The sequence below is a fragment of the Ambystoma mexicanum genome, chromosome 8, assembly GCF_040938575.1.
Source record: "Ambystoma mexicanum isolate Mex_15411 chromosome 8, UKY_AmexF1_1, whole genome shotgun sequence".
Taxonomy (NCBI): Eukaryota; Metazoa; Chordata; class Amphibia; order Caudata; family Ambystomatidae; genus Ambystoma; species Ambystoma mexicanum.
This window is the reverse complement of record NC_090929.1, coordinates 1439246785-1439271500: the sequence shown is the minus strand read 5'-3', so window position 1 is coordinate 1439271500 and position 24716 is coordinate 1439246785. Positions and strand designations below refer to the sequence as shown.

The following is a 24716-nucleotide window of genomic DNA, read 5'->3' as shown; positions in this document are numbered from 1 at the left end:
TCATACTCAAAAAGGGTGCAGAGGGAAATGTAATCGTAGGAACTGAAACAGCTACAGAAACAACCTCTATTTTCAGTAAATATCAAACTGAAACCAACATTACGTAACTGGTGTTACTCCATTTCATTCCACAGTTGTAAATCTGCACCACTTAAAGGCAGGCATCAAAATTGGTCCGGGGAGTTGGCCAGCGAATGAAGTGTGAATGTCCTAGGAGGTACGAGCTTTTGGTGGCCAAGAATAGAATTACAAATACAATCCAGTAGAATTTCAGACCACAGACCTCCATCTTGGCTTTCACATCTGAGCGTTCATCAACATTCATGCACTCATTTAATGTTGTGTCACTTTATATCAAATAGAGCACAGGATCTGACTGACGGTCCTCGGGGGTTGAAACCACACATTCAGGATTTGCATGATGAATATTCATGAGATCATATTTCATGCAATGCATCTGATTGGTGGTCATATGGGTAAGGGCGTGGCCTTCGAGGACCACCAGCAAGTAACCATGATACAGGGCAACATCAGCTTTTATTCTCCCTACGCAGGTGGCCTAGGGGGAAAGGCTAGTTTTCATAATGTTTCCTTCTGCTGGCACTTCCATGTGTACTCACTTATTCCCCAGGCAGGGGTTGTTCACTTGTTGGTCACAGTGAGGCCCTGCCCACCCGGGCTCGCAGTGGCAAACAGGGCCATGAGCGGAGTTTGGCTGACAGATGCCATGAAGGCAGAGCAGCTTGCGGCACGGCTCACAGCCTGGCACAACCCCGGGCTTCATCTGGGTTTTGGTGAAATCCTGGAGCTCGTTGTTGATGTAGAGGTTGCGGATGCAGCCATGGAAGCTGGTGCCATTGAGGATCTGCCAGAGTCGGAAGGCAGCAGAGTTCACATCGACTGGCATACCTGCAGCAGAGCACAGGGGCATAACATGACGTCAGTAGCACAAGGGCATGCATGCAAGTCAACAAGCGCTGCTTCCCACCACGCTCCCCTAAGAAAAATCTGCACAGTTTAAAAAATGTGCACACTATTGTAAACTGAGTATTCTAATAAAAGGAACTAATTTGCAAATGCATTGCAAAATATCATGAATTCTCTGTTATTTAGTTAATTAATAGAGGGACACCATGTTGTGCATGGGGCATCATTTTGCTAAATATTTGCTTTGCCTTTCCTCGTGAAGATATTTGTGGCTTGTCAACATCGCTAATTTATTTGTGTATATTTAAGTCAAGTAATTAATTAATTGTGTGTCTGTACTGCAAGTCACTCCTTAACCCAGGATTTCGTCTACAAATCAATTAAAAATCCAATTAGGAGATGTTTCTGCTGATAAGACCCATGCGACATATCCTTCACTATTTCACTGTTTTACTGCCAAAGCTGTACGTGACTTTCAACTTCAGACTGGTTAACCTTTTTCGCAAACACACTATTAGCCCCCAGAGTAAGGAGCCAGAGATGCTAATGACCATAACACCCGTGTTTCTGGTGCCGGCTTTACCTTTAACTACCAAAGCACAGGCCAAGGTAGTCCAGAGCGACATATAAAACATTATTCTCACAGCGAAACCTTGCCTTTTGATATGTAGCTAAAGGGACATTTTAACAAATGTTTGAAGATGTTCAAGTAAGACTTGTTATATAGTCTGCGATCTCTGTCTTCAACCCCAGAGTCTAGAACCTCATCCCTGTCAACACCAAACTCACCCCTATGCGTCTACATTTCCGAAAGGAGCACAAGACCCTCCTTTTCCACAAATGGCTCCTCCTTATCTCCTAATTGCACACCCACTCTTCTCCCCAACTAACGTGAGACAGTGTGATCTGCACCCCCTGTTGCTTGTCGGTCCCTTAATACCTAATATCCTGCCCTTCTCTTTCGCCTTCCCCATTATTAGCCACCCACTGCCTTATATTGAACCCTAGCCATCTTCTTCTTTGCTGTGCACCCTCCCCTATAACTTATAATGCGCTCTGTTGATTCCTGAACTTAGGTCCATACTGAATATATACCCTCATAACAATAATAATACAAATGTTCTAAGAACATTCCAATAACTCACAAAGCGATGATTTAAACCTCGTCTACGCATTACTCTGGGCAAAAAACATCCTTTCAACAGATGTGATTAAATTGTAAGTATACCCCAATCAGTGACGTCTAAGTCATCCACGTTGAACCACGTCTATCGGTGCAGGAGTGATTATCCCCAGCAGGGAGTGAGACTCAGGTCCCTCACATGCGAAGGGCCGCCGGGTAGTGAAATAGATCAAGTGACGGAGTCTGGATCTTTGAAAACATTCCTCTGTTTGTGGTGGATTGAACGACTCCCATGAAATAGCTCTTTTATAAAAGTTTCTCTGTTCACTAAGCATGAGGCTTGGTAGGCAGTGATATATATGTTGAAATCGCTCTGTGACATTCATCGAATTACTCCGAAGCACTACTCTTATGGTGCTAGATCAGGCTGTGCCATGCACTGCTTTTGGGATCTTGGCCAAAAGAGGCCAGTTGCCTCTGTTGTTAGCCCACATTTGAGTGGTTGTTAACAAAATAGTGTTCACCTCTGCATCTTCCATCTTGAGGTCATCATGCAGTTGATGACTAACTTACAATTGCAATTATGTGTAAGCACTCTGCCAATTCATTCACCTAAGTGTTGGCTTATTGATCTGAGTACTTAAGTCTGCTGACTCATTGGATGGAATAGGGCCACCTGACCATCACACGACCTGATGTGGAGCACGCGGGATGGTGGCTCGCTGATAGGGTTTCAATCCTTAATTGGAACTAATCTTAACTCAACCATTGAAAAATCAAAGGAGAATTTCTAAAATTCTACAGCTGGCACTAAAGGCAGAGATGAGCCACAGTTCCCGCTGGGTGCAGTGAATATGCAGCATTTGCTGTCCTCTATATCCTACAGCCTTGGTTATCTACAGCCAGGGACCAGGAAGTATCGTGTATCTTTTCCCATTTCATCTCTTGCTCACGCTCTAAAACCACCACACTTACCTCCAACATAGAGCGGGGCTTCACTGTTCAAGGTGTAATGCTTGCCGAAGTTGTCCATGGTCATGGGCGCTCCTCTGTCGATAGAGAGATTCACCATCTGGTCAAATGTGACGAGCTCCACCGTATGGAACTGCCCATCGTTGATTGTCTCAGCGCTGGAAGTGAGAAAGTCAGAGGCCTTGGGGCTCAGTTGGGAGTCTGGATTAAACAATAACGTGAGTCTTTTCTAATTGCTACACGGAAAGGTCAAAACGGAGCCAGGAACACATTTGCTAAACCTACTTTTAAAAATTGATAAATTATCGATGGCTGGTTCAAAGGTGTCACAAATAATTCATAGTGATTTTTTAAGGCAGTTATTGTTTGGTATCATATTTGTGTATGAAATGACCATTGTTTGGGACAGGAAATGCGCTACCACACTCATGTGCAGCGGTTGCCGCACTATAGTTAAGCTGAGTTCTGAGTAGCATAAGAAATCAAACATATGAATTGTTAATAACTTTTGATTAGTACGATGAATTTGGCAGAAATATTGCAGACAATTATGTGAGGCCCTCCCCCCACGAAGACTGGAAGGTTTGGGAAAGATTTGTTAAAAAACAAGTAAGTTATTAAGAAAATAAAAAAGAATGTTCGGCCTAGTCCCCATTCATTTGGCCATAGACAACAAAGGTCAATTGTTGTCAGGACGCAGAGCGAAAACCACTGTATGGAAATGGACCAGGTCCGAGATGACTTTGGAGAAAAGTATTGACTCGCAGTCCTTTTGGGGTCTGGGGTTATTGCATTTAGTCATTTTTTTAATATGTGATGGAGAAGGAGGTGCCCACTTCTCCCCAAAAATAGAGATAGCTCCTATGGTGCATTGCAGGAGAAAGGCTTTTAAAAAATGAGAAAGCCGCAATCTTTTTTTGTTTTCAGTGCAAGAGAAAGCCACGACTATACCCGCGAATAGCAGAAAACAAAGAGTGGAAACTTGCCATTTTTTAGAGGTAGACTGATTAAATGGCATCAGAGTAGAGGTGGGGGGGGGGGTGTGAGAGGGCAGCATGTCAATTTGGGGAGTTGGAGGTGGGCTAGGGTCTGAGTTTGTAGCACGTACATTTTCCCGTAGCCGTGATTATTCAGCAGGATAACCGCGGCAACCAGAAAAGACCAGATCGGGAATGAAAGTGCATCACACGGAACAACAACTGTTTAAGGGGTATGGTAGAGGGCTGGGAAGGTGATGAAGCCTTGAGGGGATTAGGGGAGCAGAGACAGATGAGGGGGGCACTTGGTGAGTGCCAGGGAGGGCAGAAAAGTATTATTTTTTATTGTTTTGCCTGATAACTGCAGGTAGCAAACAACTACAACAATTCACAGATATCTGTAGTACTATTTATTAGTTATTCTAGCTGTGGTTATGGGGAAAAGATTTTAAAAATATTTATTTTCAGCCATGGCTAGTGGCCTGGTAGTTTTTTAAACAATAGAGTGGGCATGGGCGAAAGCTGGAAGTGTTATAAAATATGCAGTGGGCATGGCCGAAGGCCATGGCTAGTGGCCTTGTAATATTGGAAAGTATACATACTTGCCAACCCTACAGATTTAGGCAGTAGGCTACTGCTTTTTAAGCAGTCCTACCACCTACAGATTTGGGTGATAGATCCTACTGCTTTTTACAGCGGCAGATAATTTGTGTGACTCTAAGGCAGGCTGCAGGACAAAGCCTGCAACACATTAGTCTGTCTGTACAGTGGGCTGGTAGGTGAGTACTTTGATTGAGCTTAGACCAATCCACTGATCAGACAGCTATGTGACTGCCCTGCACTCTTGCCAGTACAATCCTTAGGTGAACTACCAGTGAAGGCAAGTGGCAGAGTGTAACACCATCACATAGCATCTGCCTATCAGAGTGAGGGGGTATCAGTCGCCATGTCATTCAGTGTTCAACTTGCAATAAATATGTACTGCCCGGGCGACTGCTACAGAGCAGTGGCAAACGTTGCCTACCAGCTCTGTGGGATTATCTTCTGTAAAGTTAGGTAATTGAATTTGGTGTTAAGTTCCCATTCAGAATTATACATTTTTAACATTTCAACATCTTTGCATGTTGTGCTGTTTGATGGATTGTGTATTTTAGAATGCTTCAATTTTGCCAACAATGTATGTTTTGTATTTTCCTGTGATGTCATTGTTATGGGAATTATTATTTTTGAAACTTGAAAAATCCTACATCTTTTTGGTCACAGAATGTTGGCAAGTATGAGTATACAGTGGGCACGGCTAGTGGCCTGGTGATGTTGTGAAATATACAGTGGGCACGGCTGAAGGTACTGGCTAGTGGTCCCAATGCACATTTAGTGTCCACGGCCAAAGGTTGGTAATCTTATAAAATACACAGTGGGCATGGCCGAAGGCCATGGCAAGTGGCCTGGTAATGTTGTAAAATATACAGTGGGCACGGCTTGAGGCCTGGAAATGTTGTAAAAGATTCAGTGGTCGTGGCCGAAGGCCATGGCTAGTGGTGGCCTGGTAATGTTGTAAAATATAACAGTGGACACAGCTGAAGGCCATGGCCCTCATTACGACCCTGGCGTTGGACCGTGGTGCTAATAGCAACATGGTCCATGCCGGTAACTTACCGACTCCGCCATGGCGGAATGGGGAATTACCGCCCCATTCCGAGGTTGCCGGGGCGGTAATTCCCCATGCCACCATGGCCCTTCCCCATTCCCATTTTTGCCCCATAGGGCTCAATGGGAATGGGGAAGGCACTAAGTACGGTGCCGCAAATTGCGGCACCGTACTTAGCACCAAGGTCCCTTTGCGGGTTGGTTTTTAACGCCTGCAAAAAGCAGGCGTTAAATTCTCCAAACCACAAAGGGACCTCGTAATCAGGCGTTAAGGGTTTAACGGCACCGCCACCTTTTACGGCGCCGTTAACCCCTTAACGCCTGGGTTGTAATGAGGGCCTATGGCTAGTGGCATGGTAGTGTAGTAAAATATACAGTGGTATAAAAAAACTTGAAATTCACTGAAAAACCTTTAGCTAAGTTTAGTTAAGGTGCTCAAATTTATCGCAACAAAATGCCTGAAATTCAGCGCATGGGGAAGTCATGACCGGCTTAACTCGGCACGCTCCTCTTGATGTCCCCCATAATGCTATGGTCCCTCCTAATTCCATTTTGTATTTCATTGTAAATCCCATCTCTTATAACCTGTTTGTGCTCATGGACTTTACAAAAGGAACGTGCCAAGTTAAGTTGGCCATGACTTCCCCAATGCATTGAATTTAAGAAGTTTTGTTGCGATAAATTTGGGCACCTTAACTAGTCTTTAATGCTTATGGGATTTTTAATCACAAACATACGGTACATACAAATTAACCTTTTTAGATTTTTTCGGGCGCACATTTATCTACAAAACGCATAAAGCATGTTTTATAGAACTATTTGACTTGCTTGCAAATAAAGTCGTTCAAGCAAACACCACCTGTGATTGATTAACATGTAATTAACTTACAATAAATTGGTTACTTTAGTCACTATTCATATTTACTTCACCAACGGTGGGCGAAGACTCTAGAGAACAGCTCCATCTGTGCAGCCTACTCTCTTTAATGTACTTTGCTCGCTTGGGAGTTTTCAAGTGTTGAAAAGAAATGAGGATCCAGGATTTGAACTCTGCATCTGAAAATCCAATCTCTTTGGCAGAGATCTCTGGCAGGTGAGATCAAGCTTGGGTGCTTGCGCTAGTAATCTTGCAATCCTTTCGACATGCTTCACAACTGATGGCAGTGCAGTCATCCATATCCTTGTGGGTGTTTCTCACACACTTTGAAAGACTTCACTTATAAAAGGAGAAGGGGCCCCAGGACACACTTGACTCCTTTTGTGTGGAGACAATCTTGCAGGCAGACCTACCCTGATTTATGGAAACTCCAGCTGTGCTCAGGTGTATTGGCAATGATGGTTATTAGGCTGGACAAAGAAGTGGTGACTGTTTTTTTTGTGTCGCTCTAATCTGAAGTAGTTGGAGGCAAAGCATGCGTTTCTTTATTTTCAAGGAGTTCATCCTGCTCTTTCTACATACTGCTCTCGAGTAACCACTCCCTGCTCCATACAGGCACCTCTGGATGTATCTTATATCATTTCTGCATCCACGTTGGCTGGATCTATTTGCACCCATACCAACACAAGCATCATCTCACTACCTTCCAAAGTCCACGCCGCCCCTTGAATCACTGTGTTTTGTTCTTTTTCCCCTTTTTCACTCCCCCTACACCTCTATCAATGTGCCTCCAAAATACAGAGCTGTACATTTTGATTGAAACACTTCAAAATGTCCCCTGTAGACTCCTGAAAATACACTCGCCCTATGTCCTTATTGCAACACTATGTACATCAAGATACCAGAATCTGGGCACAAGATTGACGTGCTACTATCAATAAAAAAAGATATTAATAAAATGCGTGGCCCTAAATCAAATATGTCCTTGAATAGACCCACTCCTCTAATTTCCTGTAGCCTGACATGGGGACGCCACCACCGCGCCCCACACTTATACAATCCTTCCAATGCAATTCACCAGTTTACACATAACTATTATGGGGGGAATCTTGTTTGACATGGATATTCTTTTAGTAACACATTTAATTGGCGCTTTTACATACATTTTTTCAGATGTTTGTTCTGCCCCCTAGTGTTTGGGTAAAAAATAATTTGATTCTGTACTCCAAAGTCTGTGCCTGGATGTGTCGGTGTTAAGCCAGCACATGCAGATATGACATTGCTGTGAATTATGGGTCTTCCTGTAGGGGAAGATTAGAATCATCCAAAATAGCCAGTGATGCAGACATGAAATTGACTTTGTTAAATAGGACAAAAGAGACTGCATGTGACCCCCGGGATAGAACCCAGTCAATTTCACATGTCACTGTAATGGGTAAAGGTTGGAGCTGCACCTCCCCAATTGGGAGGTTTCAGACGGCTCGTTGCCCAAACTGATCCTGTGTAAAGGATGGAGATACATATAAATCAGGGCTATCTGGGACCACACCTTAAAAATGAAGCCGGATCTCAGATGTCGCACCTAGCTATCGCAAGAGCTTCCTGGGGGCAGGGAATATCAGCTGCCGTCCTTGCTGTGTTCGGAAATAGTGCAATGAGCACGACTGCTCAGTTAACACAAGTATTGATCACTCGTGGCATTGCTGCGGGAGGCTTTACAAAGAAGCCATGCCATGCCTGGTTGCCACAAATTCCCACCGATGGCTTGGTGAAACACGGGATCACATCCCATACCACACTGCACTGGGTAAAGCACAGCCAATAAACTGCACACCATTCTAGACAACAACTAAAGAAGGAAAGGGGGAAACAAGCACGCCTGAGCTTGCACCTCCTCTCTCCCCGTCTAAAAGGAGCAAAGATTTATTATTCTGATGTTCATTTGGAATGACAAAAATGTCGGCACCTGAATGTTGTCATGGGACAGATTGTCACAGAATAAGCAATGGTGCACATACCTGCATTTCTTTTTTGGGTGAGGGGCTTGCTTTCTGGCAATCTTGTTCATGTATAGGTGCATTATAAATAACCAAAAAATAAATAAACAAATGGAAGAGCTAATAGATCAAATATCCACACGATGGCCTCATGTTTTGTTTACTGTTTACAATATATTTACATATTTTCGCAACGTAGTCCCATAAAATGGTACCAAACCATAAACAAACAACCATCATTTTGACCCTGGATGAAACTAGATCACGTGTTTTGTCCCTTATGCTCAATTTTATAATCCTAGAGTAACCATTGTACAACGTTTGCTATAGCATCCTCCTTTATTTAAAAAAGAAAAGAAAAATGTACATGTAGCCCAACCCCCATGTAAAAATAATTCTGCAACCATGCTACAGTATAATTCCTAAAAGAATAAACTGTGTGGAAAGGATATACAAGAAAATAAATGGAGACAATGCAGATTGGATGAAAGCAAAAAGGCCATGTTGAATTGAACACAGGGTTAAAATGCAGCACACGCTACCTGTAGATGGCAGAGCTGGGGAAGCTTCCCGGGTCATAGCTGACTCTCACGTGACCTTGGTACAACTCCACTGCCATGTGGTCGTTGTCTCCATTATAAAGAAGGATGCCGTTGTCTTCGGCTGTTGAAACCTGGAGGAATATAGATGCCATGTGAAACTAGGATAAACCCACAATTTAAAAAACACTCTAGAAAAAGAGTGCTTTTAATTAAGAGAGAATGGTTGGATGTGGCTGAGTGTGTGCAGAGTAAGGCCTTCAGCCTTACGGTAATCCCATCAGCGAAAGGAGGCACAGGCTGGGAGGATAGCTTAGGGGCAACACGCTTGTTTTAGAAGCAAGACAACGCATAGCAACACAGGTTCTAATCCCAGGCTCACGCTTAGAAACTGGTCCCCGGCATTAAGCGAGCTGTACATGAACAATTATTAAATGATTATATTATTACATTACATACCTGCAGTGTGATGTTTGCCCGAGGCCAGTTCTGAAGGTCAGTGAATTGCAGGTAGGTGTCCCTGTCCACAAAGTTGACACTCAGCAGCTTTTCGCACTTTGCCCCACCAAATCCTTGGAGGCACTGGCAAACGGCCCGGTTCCCAAGGTCAATACATTTGGCCCCATTTTGGCACTCTGCCAGGTCGCATGGGCTTGGCGCTGTGGGGGCACGTGACAGCATCTCACACAGTTGGCCACTAGAAAAGGAAGAAAGAAAGAACACAAAATGGGCATGGCCATTTTAGCCTCTTCTTGTTCACCGAGATCTCCACTGACGATGTCTGGTAAACAGCACTCTATGATTCAATGGGTGGGTACTATTTCTGTTTATTTTAAGTTTTATCAATTTTTGCAAAGAAGAATCAGAAAACAAAACAAACTCGAAACACTAGTGATAGAGTAGTGACGAACAGGAGCCACAGGAACTTGATACATTACAAAAATAATAGAATAAATCAACAATCAACCAATACCCATATTAAGGCCAAAAGGACACATCATTAACAGAAAGCTCTACATCAGAGACACATGTCGTAACATGCGTGGCTTAACGGTGCGTGCTGGATAGTTCTTGCAGAAATCATGAACAAGGAACCAGGTGTTCATGTGTCTGGACAAGCAACCCTGGACCAGGGCACAGGTCTATTCTGCCGCCGCAATCTCACAAAGCTTACACCTTCTGCGTCCGCAATCTCCAAAGCTTACACCTTCTGCCGCTACAATCTCCCAAAGCTTACACCTTCTGCCGCTGCAATCTCCCAAAGCTTACACCTTCTGCCGCCATAATCTCCCAAAGTATACACCTTCTGCCGCCGCAATCTGCCAAAGTTTACACCCTCTGCCGCCGCAATCTCCAAAGCTTACACCTTCTGCTGCTGCAATCTCCCAAAGCTTACACCTTCTGCCGCCATAATCTCCAAAGTTTACACCTTCTGCCGCCGCAATCTCTCAAAGCTTACGCCTTCTGCTGCCGCAATCTCCCAAAGTTTACATCTTCTGCCACCACAATCTCCCAAAGCTTAAACCACCAGACATTCACTCGTGGCCTGACCTTTCTTTCCAGTTCTTAGCAAGAGCTATGAGTGCTGCCAGACGTAGCTGAGCTATAAGTGATGCTCCAAGGCCCTGCAATGGGCAAAGGGAGTCCAGTGGCTCACCGAGAAGTACCACCCACCAGGGAATCTATAGGCATTAATGATCCAGTGATTTCCCCTACAAGGGTCAAAACCTCCCGCCGAAGGACTGAGCATTCATGCAGGACCACCACTAATATAAATAATTCCCGCTCTGACCACAACCCCTCCAGCAGAGAGGGGAGGCACTATTCTTTTAAGCGTGAGACAGAACATACAATCATATTTCAAAGTATAGTAAAGAAGACATGTGGTGCAAAGATCCCTAAATCTGTCAACTCCAAAACAATCGCAAAACAAAGGAACCAGTAAAATGTTAAAGAAGGAAATCATTAGAGGTCTTCTGGGTTTTGAAAGGAGGTCATGAATATGTGTTCTGTTTCTCCAGACAGGCTTCATTGTTTACATATCATATGGGATTCAGATATTGGGTGGTGAAATATCTTTTTCAGCCTTGTGTACTAAAGTGCTTTTATAGCGCTTACATGGACCACTGTAAGTTGGTGGTATTGCAGTTCGACTCTTGTAAGCCAACTTGTAGTTTGGGCTATTAGGTTTCGCTTGCAACACCGAAAAGTCGAAGCTATTGCAATAGAGTACAGATAGGGAGACTTGGCATATGAGGAGGGACACACAGCTGGTAGATGTTGTTTGGTTATTTTCCCACTCATTGCCTGCCCATGGCCTTGCTAATCCCTATGGCCATTCCCACTCAGTTCCTGCCACCCCCTGTCCATAAACCTCCTCATGGGAACTCTTTGAGCTTACTTAAATCAAGCTTTGCCATCAAACATTGCACTCGATGTGCCCACCAGTGATTATTTTTCAAAGCAGTCTTTTGAGAGTTAATGACTTAATTGGAGTTGCAAACCCACTGCTGGTCTAATGAAAATGTCTTAACTCCCTTCAGCCACTGCATTTATAAGCACTATATGTGCACTTCACTGAAGTCCTGTTAAAACAAGCATTGGCAAAGCCAACCGTTTTAGCTTGTGTATAAGTACTAGGCATTGGCCAGGAAGTGCTTTTGGAAGCCCAGGTACTGGCACCATTTTACATCGCTATCTTCAATGGCGAGTTCAAACCACTATGACTGTTCCTGGCAAGTGCCTTTCGCATGCCTACACAAAAGCCCAAACTGTTGGGTTTGCCAAAACTTGTTTATATATACACGTGTGTTTGTGTCTGTGTCTCTGTGTGTTCGTGCAAATTTAGAGGTAGTATGGGGAGGGTGTGTGTAGGGTAGAGGTTGGTGGGTTATGGAGGAAAACCCTGCATTTCCAAAAAATGAAACAAAAGTCGACTTACAAGAGTTGAACTACAAGACCGCAAAGTAACGGTGGTTGATGCAATCCTATGGAACCACTAAAGTGCTTGCAAGTATAAGCTGCTGGTGAACATTTTAAGGAACTATTGAAGATACCTGTCCACGCGCAGCAGTGTTCAATGACCAGTCAGTGATGAATCCTGCTCGTGTACTGGGAGATGCAGTGCAGAGGTCTCAGGGATCTCAGTTGGCTGGGGCATCAGCAGGTCTGCATCACAAATTAGATTCTCTGAGCTAATGCAAGCTTCTGGATCACTGCTCCCAGGGTATCACAGGTACCAGCCTGGCACAAAGACTCCTGCTACTTGGGGATCCAAACGGGCAGGTAGGGCGCCACAGAAACTGAAGGTAATGTGGACTTGTGACCCATCTAGGGTCCTACAAATAGCAGGAAGGCACAACGTCTCTGGGAATGCAGGCTTCAAACAGGCAAGCGGGCAGGCAACCCCGGTGGGCCAAAGAGTGGGCCACTCAGTCGGGAAAGAGGCTGCCCGTGTTTTGCCCCTTTCTCAAAGAAAGGAGACAAAACAAGGGGGGAACCTCTTCTTGTCTTATTAGTAGGGGAAACATGCATCACCTTTCTCCAGGGCTTTGACTGTACAGTGTTAAAGACACACCGCTTGGTTATTTTCTACAGAAAGACATACGTTTATTGGCGTAAAATTCAAGATTCAACTACAACAATCCTCATCTTGCACAATCGGCTTACCCCCATATTACTATAGTACGACATTGTGAAGCCTTAATGTTGTTTGGGAAAGCTCAAATCAAGCTCTCTGCTCCCCCAATCCCAAGATAGCAGTGACACCCTTCTTACGGCATGAGGCTGTCATCCTTGATTCTATTCCTATTGCTGCATAGGGAGGTTTATGGATATCTCACACGCTTTGCCTGGAGCCATCCTTCCATCCAAATCTCGAACTATCCAAGTGGCAGAATTAACAATTGGATGGTCAAAATAGCCTCTCTATGGCCTTTAATGTTGTGGGCCAGGATATGACATTCCAGACGAAGTTCTTAAAAGCAATATCTGTCTGTTGTGCAGATATATGAGTAGAGGTGTGTTCTCTTACTTGTATCCTTCGGGGCAGAGGCAGGAGTATCCATTGACTTCATCCACACACTGGGCATTATTCTGGCAACGATGGTCCTTACAGTCATTATAGTTGGTGCTGCAATTGTCTCCCACATAACCAGGACTGCACTCACACCTGGGAAGTTAGAAAAAGACAGGGAGTTACCAGATTCTTGCTGAAGAATAGGAGTGTTTCCCATCACTGTTCAAGCACAAAATTGTCCACTAGGTTTCCAACTCAACCGGGGTGGTGCCACACCTTTTGTCATCTTAAGCAAAGGGATAATTTTCCAACCTTTCGTTGTGAACTAGTGTACAGGCCTGTGTACACGGGCCAAAGTGCAGGTGTTCATTGACACAGTAGGCCCACTACATATCCTAAGCCAACAGCTCTCTCCAATGGTGACAACAGGCAAAGCTATGCGAATTGGTAATGTCTCTATATATCCTAAGGCAACAGCTCCCTCTAGCAGAGATAACAGGTGAAGCTAGGACTGCATCGGGCAAGCATACAGGGACAAACATACATCTGGCCTTTTATTATATTGTTAGATTGGACCGTATTTGTTAATTTTAGGAGAACATTGGAAACTCTCCTCCTGGTCCTGGTGCCACATGAAGTAGTCTAGTATTGTTTTTCCCCAAGTTGCTCTAACACCGCAGAATGTCCATGAACAGCTGCAATATGCACTTCCGTCAACCGAGTCAGCCAGTGTGCTAAGGTTCTCTGCGTGGCTCCCAATGACAAGGTGAATAGTGGCCCTTTGACTACCTTCATCTTGGGGCACACAGGGGTCTATTGTCTGACATGAGCAGCCTGACATGATGAGACAGACACAGGACGATCACGGGTGCTTACTTGAGTCCCTCCTTCGTGATGACGCATTTGGAATCATGGTCGCAGGGATTCCGCTCCACGGCACACAGGTCTACCAGTTGCTGACAGTACTCTCCTGCAGGATTTAGAAAGAAGGACACACAAGGCATGAGCCATGCACCCCGCTATCATTCAATGAGCAAGTACCTGGCTTCCTACCAGTGGACTGCTTTCAAAAGTCCTCACGTAAAAAGAATAGCGCGTCTAACAGATGGAGTTGGAATTTTCTGGTCCCCACGCGATACAATTACCCAGAAGCTGCAGGCATGAAGCCTGGTCTAGTGAGAAAGATAGATGCACAGAGAAGAGGAGTGATACCATGTACCTGTGTAGGCTGAAGGGCACAAGCAGGTGTAATCATTGATGCCATCAAGACAGCTACCCCCGTTCTCACAATCACTCTCTTCGCAGTCATCTTTGTTTACGCCACAGGTTGTCCCCTCAAATCCTTCTGCACAGGAACACCTACAAACAGAAAGGAAAAAGAGCAAAAGCAATAAAGCACTATTCTCTACAAAAAACAGTTGGGAGTGTTAAGAGCGAAGTTTGCCATTGGGAAAATAAGAAAGAGAAAGTTGTGGATGAGCATTTGGTGTTCATGAAAATAAAATGATATTTATGTGCTGGCAAGAGTTTTCAGCTATTCTTGTTCAGACTTTTGCCTGGTCCCTATGATCCCAACCCAATTGTCCACTCAGCCAAACACAATATTTGCCCATCTGTGGGATAGCTGGTCCTTCTGCCTGGAACAGAACAGATAATCCCCTGAAATTGCTACAGTCCACACAGGTTTGATTTGCATCCAGAGCAGAAGTCTGCTTACAGGTGATCTCCAGGCACTGGCCATCTTCTATGATTCCTTCCAATAATAAGTGAAGGGCTTGAACTATTCTTGTGCCAGTCAATCACACCCTTCACTAAGGTTTCATATTCACCCCCAAAATGTTTTACTCCTGGGGCACCTAGTAGAGTCCAGCGGGATAGTGCTGGGCCCTCCCTGGTGGGTCTGTCGCTACGCCTGTTCTTCATTTCTGCGCAGGACTGCACTCTTACAAGTGCCTCAAAGGATGAAAGCTATATTATTTAAGCAGGTTGACACTCAGATGTGAGTGTTGGCACAACTAAGAAGTTCTTCAACTAAAACGCTGAGATGGGCTTGTTATATGGCAGCCGGACGTCCTGTCCTAAACAAGTTAGTGTGGCAAGACCACTCACACCCTCATGAAATCTCCCTAATGGGTGGGATTCTCTATGGGTGCAGGGAGGCAATGAGAACTCATCGGCAAACATAATTCCCCAACTCCCTTCTCCCTCGGAATCAACCATAGCTAAGGGGCTGTTTCCGTGTCATGTCCCCTACTAGGGACGGGGTCAATTGTCAACATGTTAATGAAAGATTAAATAAGTGGCGAGTCCAAGATGTGTTTGGGTGGTCAAAGCAGCAGAGCCTTAGTTATGTGATACTAATGTCAAGAGCAATGATGTTCCTGAACAGCTTTAAAGTTGCAAATATAGCATATACATATGATACAAAATCACAATGTCCAGAACATGGGTGCTACATGTATTATCAGTCATAAAAATACAGAGGGCAAAAAAGATAAAGGAGAGCATGAAAAAAATCATTTTAGGTTTAAATATATCCAGAAACAAATCGAGTACTGTGGTAGGAGTTATTAGCGTCCCAATGAGTTCCTTATGAGTCACAAAAAATGAGGAGTGAATTCAGAATCAACACTGTACATGTGCACACTTCTTTGGCACTCTTGCCAGTTGCCAAGGGTGTCTCCAAATGAGGAGGATTGGTTGAATGACATGTCAATACTTGCTGATATGGAAAGAGTGATATACAATCACCAGAAAAAGAGGGTACTGTTTGAGAAAATATGAGGTAGATTTTTAGATCTGTACTAACACTGTTTTCCTGTTGTTGGGGCAGTGGGGAATTAATTTTGTATTGTTGTGAAATGTATACATTGTTAATAGAAACATTTTAAAAATCCCCCCACCCAAAAATAAAATCAATCAATCAATAAATAAAAAATAAAGTTGCCAGGGGAATGCCCGACCAGTGGCACTTCTGTTGGTTGGGCACTTTTCCATCCATTCTGATCCCTTTCAGGAGTTTGCGGGGATGAGTTAGGGAAGGTGCGCATGTATGCAAGAAGGTGTTTGCCGACTTGGGATCTGCACCCGTCACCGCAAACACCATAACATTCCTGGGTGATATCCGTCATGCCCAAGTTCAACAGTGTCTACTGTCATTGCAAAAAAGGTAGCCACCAACGCCACAACGAGTCCAGCTTTTGTGGGATTCTGGCATGCGCATAAAGCCACTGCGGTCTACAGACCGCCAGGTGTAAGCACCAAGTACAGAAGAGGACCGGAAAAAAGCTGCCACGACATAGCGCGTCACGCCTCCCCTTAGAGGAATATGAAGAGGCAGTCCAGGTGGGGGAAAGGTAAGTGTCATTACAGGATGGGAGAGGAGTCCCCTGGAGGGGGAGCGTAGGCTGCGAGGGGAACCCCTAAAAGTGCAGCGAAGGAGGGGGAGATGCATACAGCTGTCTTGCAGGGTCCAGCCTTATACAACGTTGCTCTTTTGTGAGCAATGTAAACTTCTAGACCCACAGAAATTCCAGGCACAATGTGTTGAAATCAGCGTATTGAAGGTCAACCAGATTGCAAATCACCAACAACTTTAGGGTTTGTTGCATTTATGAACGAAGGCTGTGCAGCAAATTCATGCACGACTACCTCGCCCATGCACAAAATAATCATGCTGTTGGGAAATAAATTGGCAGACATAGAGACAATTCAAGCAAATGTGTTTTCCACAGATTCTCTTTGTTTCCGTCACCATCAACACAAGGGTGTGTGTGGTGTTTTTCCATGAGGATAATACCTTGCTGGGGCTTTCTCTTTGATGGAGAGAAGACGCTAAGGGGATGGTTCCCATTCTTCTGTTCCTATAGCTGTATACTTTCAATGCTCACGGTTCTGCTATTGCTGTGCGCCAAGTTTGCCATTCTGTTTTAAGCAAAATCTTGGGCGAGGCTTAAAGCTCTCTCATATATCTAGGACATATAGATAGAGGGGCCCTGGCGTCAAACAGCTGCTTTTTGATGCCAGAAGAGTGCATCAGAATGAAAGCACTGTTATAGTGTCAGCCATTTTGTAGAAGCTACTGCAATTGTGTAATTTGGGGAGACAGAACAAGAATATTGCGTATAACAGCTTCTTTTGTTCCCATGCTGCTTAACACATCACTGTGTTTCCCAATTTTGTGTTGCAATAATTATTTTCCATTATTGTCATTTATAATGTTTGGTATGTTGACATATTTGTTTTTGTTTTTGAATTAAAACGTGCCTTTTAGCTGTGTATGGGTACAACTGGTATTGTGGTTAACCCAATGCAATGGACTGCTTCCCTGATGCACAGAAGGCCTTCCATGAGCCCTTGCATCGTAACTAAACTAAAGCAGTATCATCATGAGTGGCATCCTTTAGGGACATGCATGATACTGTCATTGATACTCATGTGTTCAGCCTCATGATAATGTTTATTTTCAGTGTGCGTTTTCATTGGATGGAACATTTTTCAGCTGCAGAAGGTAACCATACATTACAGGAGAGGTCTTCAAACTGTGGGACGTGCCCAGCATGAAATAAAAGAAAAATAAAGTGTTTTTTTTTTTTTTTTTTTTAGATTGGAGGAAATGGGAAGGGACGGCTCACATGGTTGGACTGAAGCATAACACTGTTTGAATGGTACCCAAGGTGGTGTTTTTGGTAAAATGTAAGAAAATTGTGAAATGTAAAGAATATTTATTCAGCAATAAATGTCAAAACTACTAGCTGCATAGTGAAGTAACTCATCAAACTGGACCACATTGGCCAATAAAGTGGCCTATTTTGACTGGCACACACTAGCATTTTGAATTTTTGTTGCGGGCATGCCCTATTGCCCTGTTGGCCAGTCCGAGCCTGGTGGCTCATCCATAATGGGTGAGGGGGCGTCCACCGAGTGGCTCCCTCACCCTTTGTGGAGGAGCTGAAGAGGCAGCCCAGTGAAACACTGAACACTCTCAGCTGCTTTTTCCAGCTGTGGGAGTGCTCCTGGACTGGCTGAACTGTTTGACAGTTCAGTTCAGTTCCACAGTTGCACATGCTCACTGAGCCATGCAAGGATGCTGGCGTTTTGCTTCACCAGCCTTGCATAGCTCATTGGAAATGCTGGCTGGGGCACTGCATGTTTGTACGTGCAAGGTGGAGCTTCTGATTGTGTTAGGCACTGTGGGGACATGGGGATAGGGATACTATATTTTTACTGGACATCTATCATAGATATCTAGCAAAAAACAGCATGCTTGCCTCCTGGGCCCCCCAGCGCCAATCGCAAACTGTTTGGCTTTTTACCCATTTTTTTTAAGTATGCTCTAAAATGCAACATTTTAAACCATGATTTAAAAAACATTCACAGGGCCATTAGTGAAAAAAATGTACGGGGGAAACCGCCCCAAACTCCCCGTGATGGGTTTGGGCTCCTTCACTGCGCTCAGTCGCTATGGCATATCTGGTGGAAATATTTATGCCACTCTGCTTAAAAAAAATCACCAGCCCCCACTGGCCCTGGGACTGTGCTGGGAGCAGGGTGGGGAAGCCCAAGACTGTGGTGGGAGCAGGATGGGCGGGAGCCATGGGATAGTGGTGGGAGCAGAGTTTGGAGAGTGCAGGGTCTGTGGTCGGGTGGGGAGAGCACAGGGACTGGGCTAGGGGTGGGATGCGGGAGTCCAGAGACTGTGAAGGGAGCAGGTAGGGGAGCCCAAGGACTATACTGGGAGTAGGGTGCGCTGACGGCATGCAATAGTTCAAAGCCATTTGAAGGCACTGTGCATTTGGTATTTTTGGGGGGGCCCGGCCTGCCCACATTTTGCTCGGGGGGCCCAAGCCTAAAAAGTTTGAATACCACTGCATTACAGTGAACGCATAGCTGCATTATATCAGAGGAGAACATTTATGGTTACAGATTGTTTGTGCAAAATAATAAAATTATTTTCAAGATTTTCTACAAAACTGATGGGGGGATGACAGGGCCGCACAATAACCACATTTGTTAAAGAAACTTCTGATAGCTCTTGTCATTAAGAAAGCTGCAGTCTCTAAATCAAGTAGCGGGTCTTCCTGGGTACTCAAATGAGATCTGAGTAATTTCTGTAGAATGCAAGAAAGATGCTGGTCAGAGAAATTAAAACAAGATTAAAGCTGCAGTGCAAGCAGGGAGCGTGACAATCTGGCAGGCATCATCAGTAAAAACAGTAAACATGACCTTCAATGTCAGATCTGCAATAGCATGGACTGGGAAATCTTAGAGTAATTGGCACTGAAAAAGTAAAGAATATGCTGCTTTGTCCACTAGGGGCGGCAAAGAAACTTGCCATTGGTATGCATGCTTGACCTAAAACATTTGATCACATTTTTTTACATTTTTTTCGGTTAAATTGAATTAAATATATATATGGGATGGGTAAGGGTATAGATTTGGTTGGGGGGAAGTGGGGAGGTTTGCGGGCGGGTCCCCCCTGCATTTTAGACCAAATAAAGGTCAAATAAATTCGATCAAATGTGATTAGGTCAAATGTTATAGGTCAAATAGACCAAAACCATGCCATTTATATACACAAAGCCAGATCCATTGGTTTTACCAGTGCCTATTCCATGTGTATGCTACAACAGCTGCCACAATAGCCGGCGATTGCTTTTTTATATTTCCATGGGTATACTAGTCTTCCTTTTATCTGCAAGGCTCAGAAGACAGATATTAGGGATTTTTTTATTTGATGGTTCAGGATATTCACACTGGTTTACTTACCATGTCTCGGGTTTGCACTCGCCTAGTGGGTAATGCAGTGGCACCATTTCCTTAATATCCGTGTCTAAATTCAGTGGCCCTCATTGCTTACTCTGTGCACTTAGACAAAAGGAAACGTGCACATAGGTCATTTCTCCACATTTCTCATGTTGTGGTCAGTGCTACTGCGCTATCTGCTGGTTGTTCACCTTTGGCTTTCAGAGAAAAGTAATTTTATATTAGTATCCGGCAAGGAAGAATCAGAATGGAAGAACCATTCTGATTGGCCCTTGCCGGGGCATTACCCTGCCGGGAATCCCTCCATCGGGATTCCATGGCCTTTGTCCCCGGCGGGGGGCGTGACAACCCCTCAGCCAATGAGGAGGCTCGAAGCAGGGCCATCCCCGCTCCGAGCCTCCCCAAGTCTGAGAGGCTACCTTCGCCGGGGACAGAGGTAAGGCTTTTTTTTTTCTTTCCTTCCCTCCCTCCTCACACCTCCCTGCCCTCCCCACCCCACTTACCTTCTATGCCCCAAGCGGGGGCCGATGAAAGCCTCTAGCCGTGTGAAGACTCGGAGCGGGGCCATCCCCGCTCCAAGCCTCCACATGGCTGGAGACTTCCATTGTCCCCTGCCGGGGACCCTGGTACGTTTATTTATTTATTTTTTATTTTTTTCCCTTTCCCTTTCCCCTCCCTTCCGCCCTCCCAACCCCACTTACCTTCTTTTTTTCGGGAGCGGACGCGCTGGAAACGCTTCTGTTTCCAGCGTGTCCGTTCCCGATGGCCGCCATGGAAAGGGAAAACGGGCTCCGTTTTCCCTTTCCATGTTGGCCATTTTCTTTGACGTCTTTTTTTTCCCCCGGAAAATAAAGCTTTTAGTGCCCGGTCACGCAGTTTTTGCGGGCCGGGGTACTAATAGCTATATGCCCCTCGTGGCGGGGGCATTACCGACTCTGGTAATGCCCGGGGCCTTCGTTAAGGCCCTCGCTTCGCTCGAGCCTATAACTATGGGCCCCGGGGCATTACCTGAGTCGGAAATGCTCCCGTCGCTCGGCGCATATTGCTCGAATATGAAATGCTAGAAGATCCTTATTTATAGTCGCCAGAGAGCTCTTTGCTATAGCCAATATTTAAAGAAACAGGAACAAAGAAATGCCAAAACCTGTGTTAACATGAAGTATGTAAAACAATTAAAGAATGCCAGTGAAAAGTAGACATTCTGGAATTCTCTCCCCATAGATCCGATATGTAAATATTTTAAAAACATATCCGATATATGAATGTTTAAATACATAAAGTAAACAATAAGGACCTCGTGGTCCAGGGCCACATAAATTGCACAGAGGGGACCTGCTACATTTGTACTTACATGCAAACAGGTCCCGTCCATGTACATTTCATCATTTACACTTTGAAATGCAAAAGTAGGTGTAAAACGCAGGGAAAATAGCCTTTGTGGCTTCTTTTTGCACTTAGCCATGCAAATTAAGTATAAGCTGCCTGACCTTTATACAGGACAGGCAGCATTTACAATGTATTTCTGTGGAATTCACCCGTATTTTGTAATCCACAGCATTTGCGCCAGCAAGAAAAATGGCACGCTTGCTTAAAACTTGTGCATTTTTATGGCAGAGAGGATGGGGTGTCAGAAAGGATAATTCCATTCTGTGCCTTCTCTCTGCCAAACAAATAAATGAAGATGAGAAGTAAAGTAAAAAATCATGTGCAGACTTTTTATGCATGCATTTTACGCATGATTTTTACTCTACTCCACCAGAATCATGTCCCCCTAAGTGTCTTAAGCATACCGTGAGAAGGAATTTATAAAGGTGTTACTATGCAGGAAGCTCTGTATGAACACGAAGAACTGTGATAATACCCTATTGAAAAGTCTTTTAAGAAAAATCGTTTAGATTTCAGAGGTCCACAATGCAGACACATGGCTGCTTAATGGAGTCTAGAGTTGTGAAAGCATTATTGTAGTGATTATCAACCTTTGCTAAGCCTGCTAAACATCATCTCTCCATCTTCAACACCATGGATATCGTTGCCATTGTCATGAGGATCCTCCTGAAGCCTGCTTCTAAATGCAACCCCAGGTATGATTCTGACCTAGCCTTTCGGAAGCACAAGTGCAGAGTTGCTGAGAGGAAGTGGCAGGCCTTGCTCTGACAGACTGGCCTGCAGCATGTTCCACAGGCACTACAGACTCTCCATCCACTCGAAGAAGAAAGTCTATATCCAAGTCTGCATCTCTGGGGCCACTAACAACACAGCTGAACTGTTCAAAATCTGCAAGGAACTCGCCAATCCTTCTGCAGTCTCCACCCCTCCTCTACCTTGCCAGACCCTCTGCACTGCCCTGGCCTCTCACTTCATAACCAAAACTCAGGACATCCTGGCTCACTCTCCTCTTCACTCCCCTTCTCCCTCACCCGCTCTCAGGTCTTCCTTGGCCCCTCCTCCCCCTTCACTCCTACTCTCCTTTTTCTCGCCCATACCACTGGATGAGATCTCTAGACAAGTCCTCTCTATGAACGTCTCCCCCAATCAGGTGCAACAGGTTCTCCCTTGCTCCTCCAGGACTATCAAGGGCAACATTGCATCCCTGGCTCCAGTCTTGGCTAGTTTCTGCAATCACTCCTTAGCCACAGGCTGCTTCCTGCTACCCCTCAAGCACACCCTTGTGCACCCAATCCTCAAAAAGCCTTCTGTCGACCCCTCCTGTCTGGCTAACTACCGCCCCATCTCCATTACCCTCTTCCTGGGAAAGCTCTTGGAGAAGCTGGTCATCTCCCAGCTGATCCACTACAATTAATTAGTCGGTTGTCTCCACAACCACCAATCTGAATTTGGAGCAGCCAGAGGCATGGACACTGCACTCCTGAATACCTGCATAGACTTGCTCTCAAATCTTGATTACAACTCTCCTTCCATTCCCACCCTTCTTTATCTTTCCTCTGCCTTTGTAATGGTCAATCATGCCACCCTTACAAATCTGCTCTATGTTTCCCTTGGTATCAGGGACCTAGTACTGGACTGGTTGACCTCCTTCCTCTCTGACCAAACTTCTCAGGTTCAACTGCCTTTTTCTCTCCCCATTGCACTCTACCCCTGCAGCATCCCTCAGGGCTCTATCCTCTTGCCATCTCCCCTGCCACTCCAGCCCATTTGATGTCTTCCTTCTCTCCTCACTTCCAGTGCTATGTAGACAACAAGCATCCCTCCACTTCCTCCTCTTCTTCCCCTCTCATTCCGGAATGCATGACTGCTATTCAGGCATGGTGTGCTGCTAACCATCTCTGCTTTGATGCCAGTAAGACTGAGATCCTTCTCATTGGGACTCCTGCTCCCTCCTTCCCTCCTACTATCTTGCCACCCTCCATCAGCCCCCTCCCCTCACCCTTTTGTGAGGCTAAAAACCTTGGTGTTCTCTTTGGCTCCTGTCTCTCCTTCTCTCCTCACATTGCAGACTTTGCCAAGAAGGCCCACTTTCAGCTATACCTCCTCAGAGGCATTCTCCCTTTCCTCACCTTCCCATAGAAACTCATTGTCTCCAGAGCTCTGGTCCTCTCTATGCTGTACTACTGCAACAGCCTCTTCCTCAATCTGCCTAAATTATTTCTTTGTCCCCTTCAACTAATCAAGAATAGGACTGCAAGACGTTTCCTTAGCCTTACGCCCAGGTACTGCAGGCCCTCCTCGCCCACTCTAACCCAGCACTTTGTTCTCCCCTGACCATCCCCAAACCTGCACTAGCCCTACTGGGCTCCCTCCACCTGTAGTAGCCTGGCGGGCCTACACCCCCACCAAACCCGATCCAGCCTTGTCCTCACACTTAGCATGTGGACCTTCAGTCCCTGCAGTCCTTGATTTCCCCTGGCACTTGTCCACCTGGCCTCCCTTAGCACTTGCTCAGCCCAGGGGCCCTCTTCCCCCTCAGCCACCCTCCCCAGTACTTGCGTGTTCTCCACTCTTCCCTTCCCATTTTAAAATTAACGCATTCCTTTCTGACCGGCACGCAAACCTTCCATCTCCACAGCACTTCTTGTTAGTGCACTTGCATGATTCGAATGTCACAAGTCCTAGTATGACTGTTTTTTGTTATTCTTCATCCCTGTTCACCCCCACCCCTCTCTTTTGTCTTGAAGAACCATTTTCTGTAAAGGCACATTATAAATATCCAATAAGTAAATACATAAATAAATAAACAAATAAATAAATACATAAATAAATAAATACATAAATAAATAAATAAATAGTGGACGTGTGCACCAGATACCACATGTGTTCCCTTCAAACTGAGATCATCGCAAGTCAAATAAAATATAGTTGGATGACCAGGAGAAACTAAAGAGAACTAGGATTCATACTCAACCAGGGCACTTGAGTGCCATATGTAGCCAGGTCACACAATGGCTGAACACAACCAATGCACCAGCCAGGGTTTACAACCAAACTACATACCCAAATCACAAACTGAGGGAAAACAACTGGAGTACACAAATATGACACACAAGGAGAGTTCCTTTTCAGGACACACAACCAGAGGACATCAAAAGGACATATACCAGAGCACACAAATAGATTATGCTTCCATCACACAAAAGCAGGGAATCTGCCAGAGTACACAACCACGTTACACATTAATGTCACAAAACCTGTGCACATGACAAGATACAAAAGCAAAGGCACTGAAGTTCTCAGTGGACAATGAGTCGAGGTGGTTGGCTCAAAAGGGAGGTGCTTTCTAGTAGTCAGGGCCTGAACTACACTGACAACAGTTTGGGATTTTGGGTAGGCATGGGAAAGGCACTTGCCTGGCACAACCATAGTGGTGAAAAAGGGTGTGAGCATCTATTAGCAGTGCCTGGCAAATGCTTATTACTTAT

At 45.0% G+C, this 24716-nt stretch overlaps 1 protein-coding gene across 1 annotated transcript in view; it reads right to left on the bottom strand.

Moving 5' to 3' along the window:
• SLIT1 (slit guidance ligand 1) overlaps positions 1-24716 on the bottom strand; it is a 1063959-nt gene that overhangs the window by 10516 nt on the left and 1028727 nt on the right. Inside the window, exons 30-36 of the mRNA XM_069611588.1 lie at positions 14297-14436; positions 13954-14047; positions 13093-13230; positions 9519-9756; positions 9063-9193; positions 3026-3180; positions 621-909 (exon numbers count right to left, since the gene is read on the bottom strand). Of these exons, the coding sequence (XP_069467689.1) occupies positions 621-909; positions 3026-3180; positions 9063-9193; positions 9519-9756; positions 13093-13230; positions 13954-14047; positions 14297-14436 (1185 nt within the window). The remainder of the gene's footprint in view (positions 1-620; positions 910-3025; positions 3181-9062; positions 9194-9518; positions 9757-13092; positions 13231-13953; positions 14048-14296; positions 14437-24716) is intronic.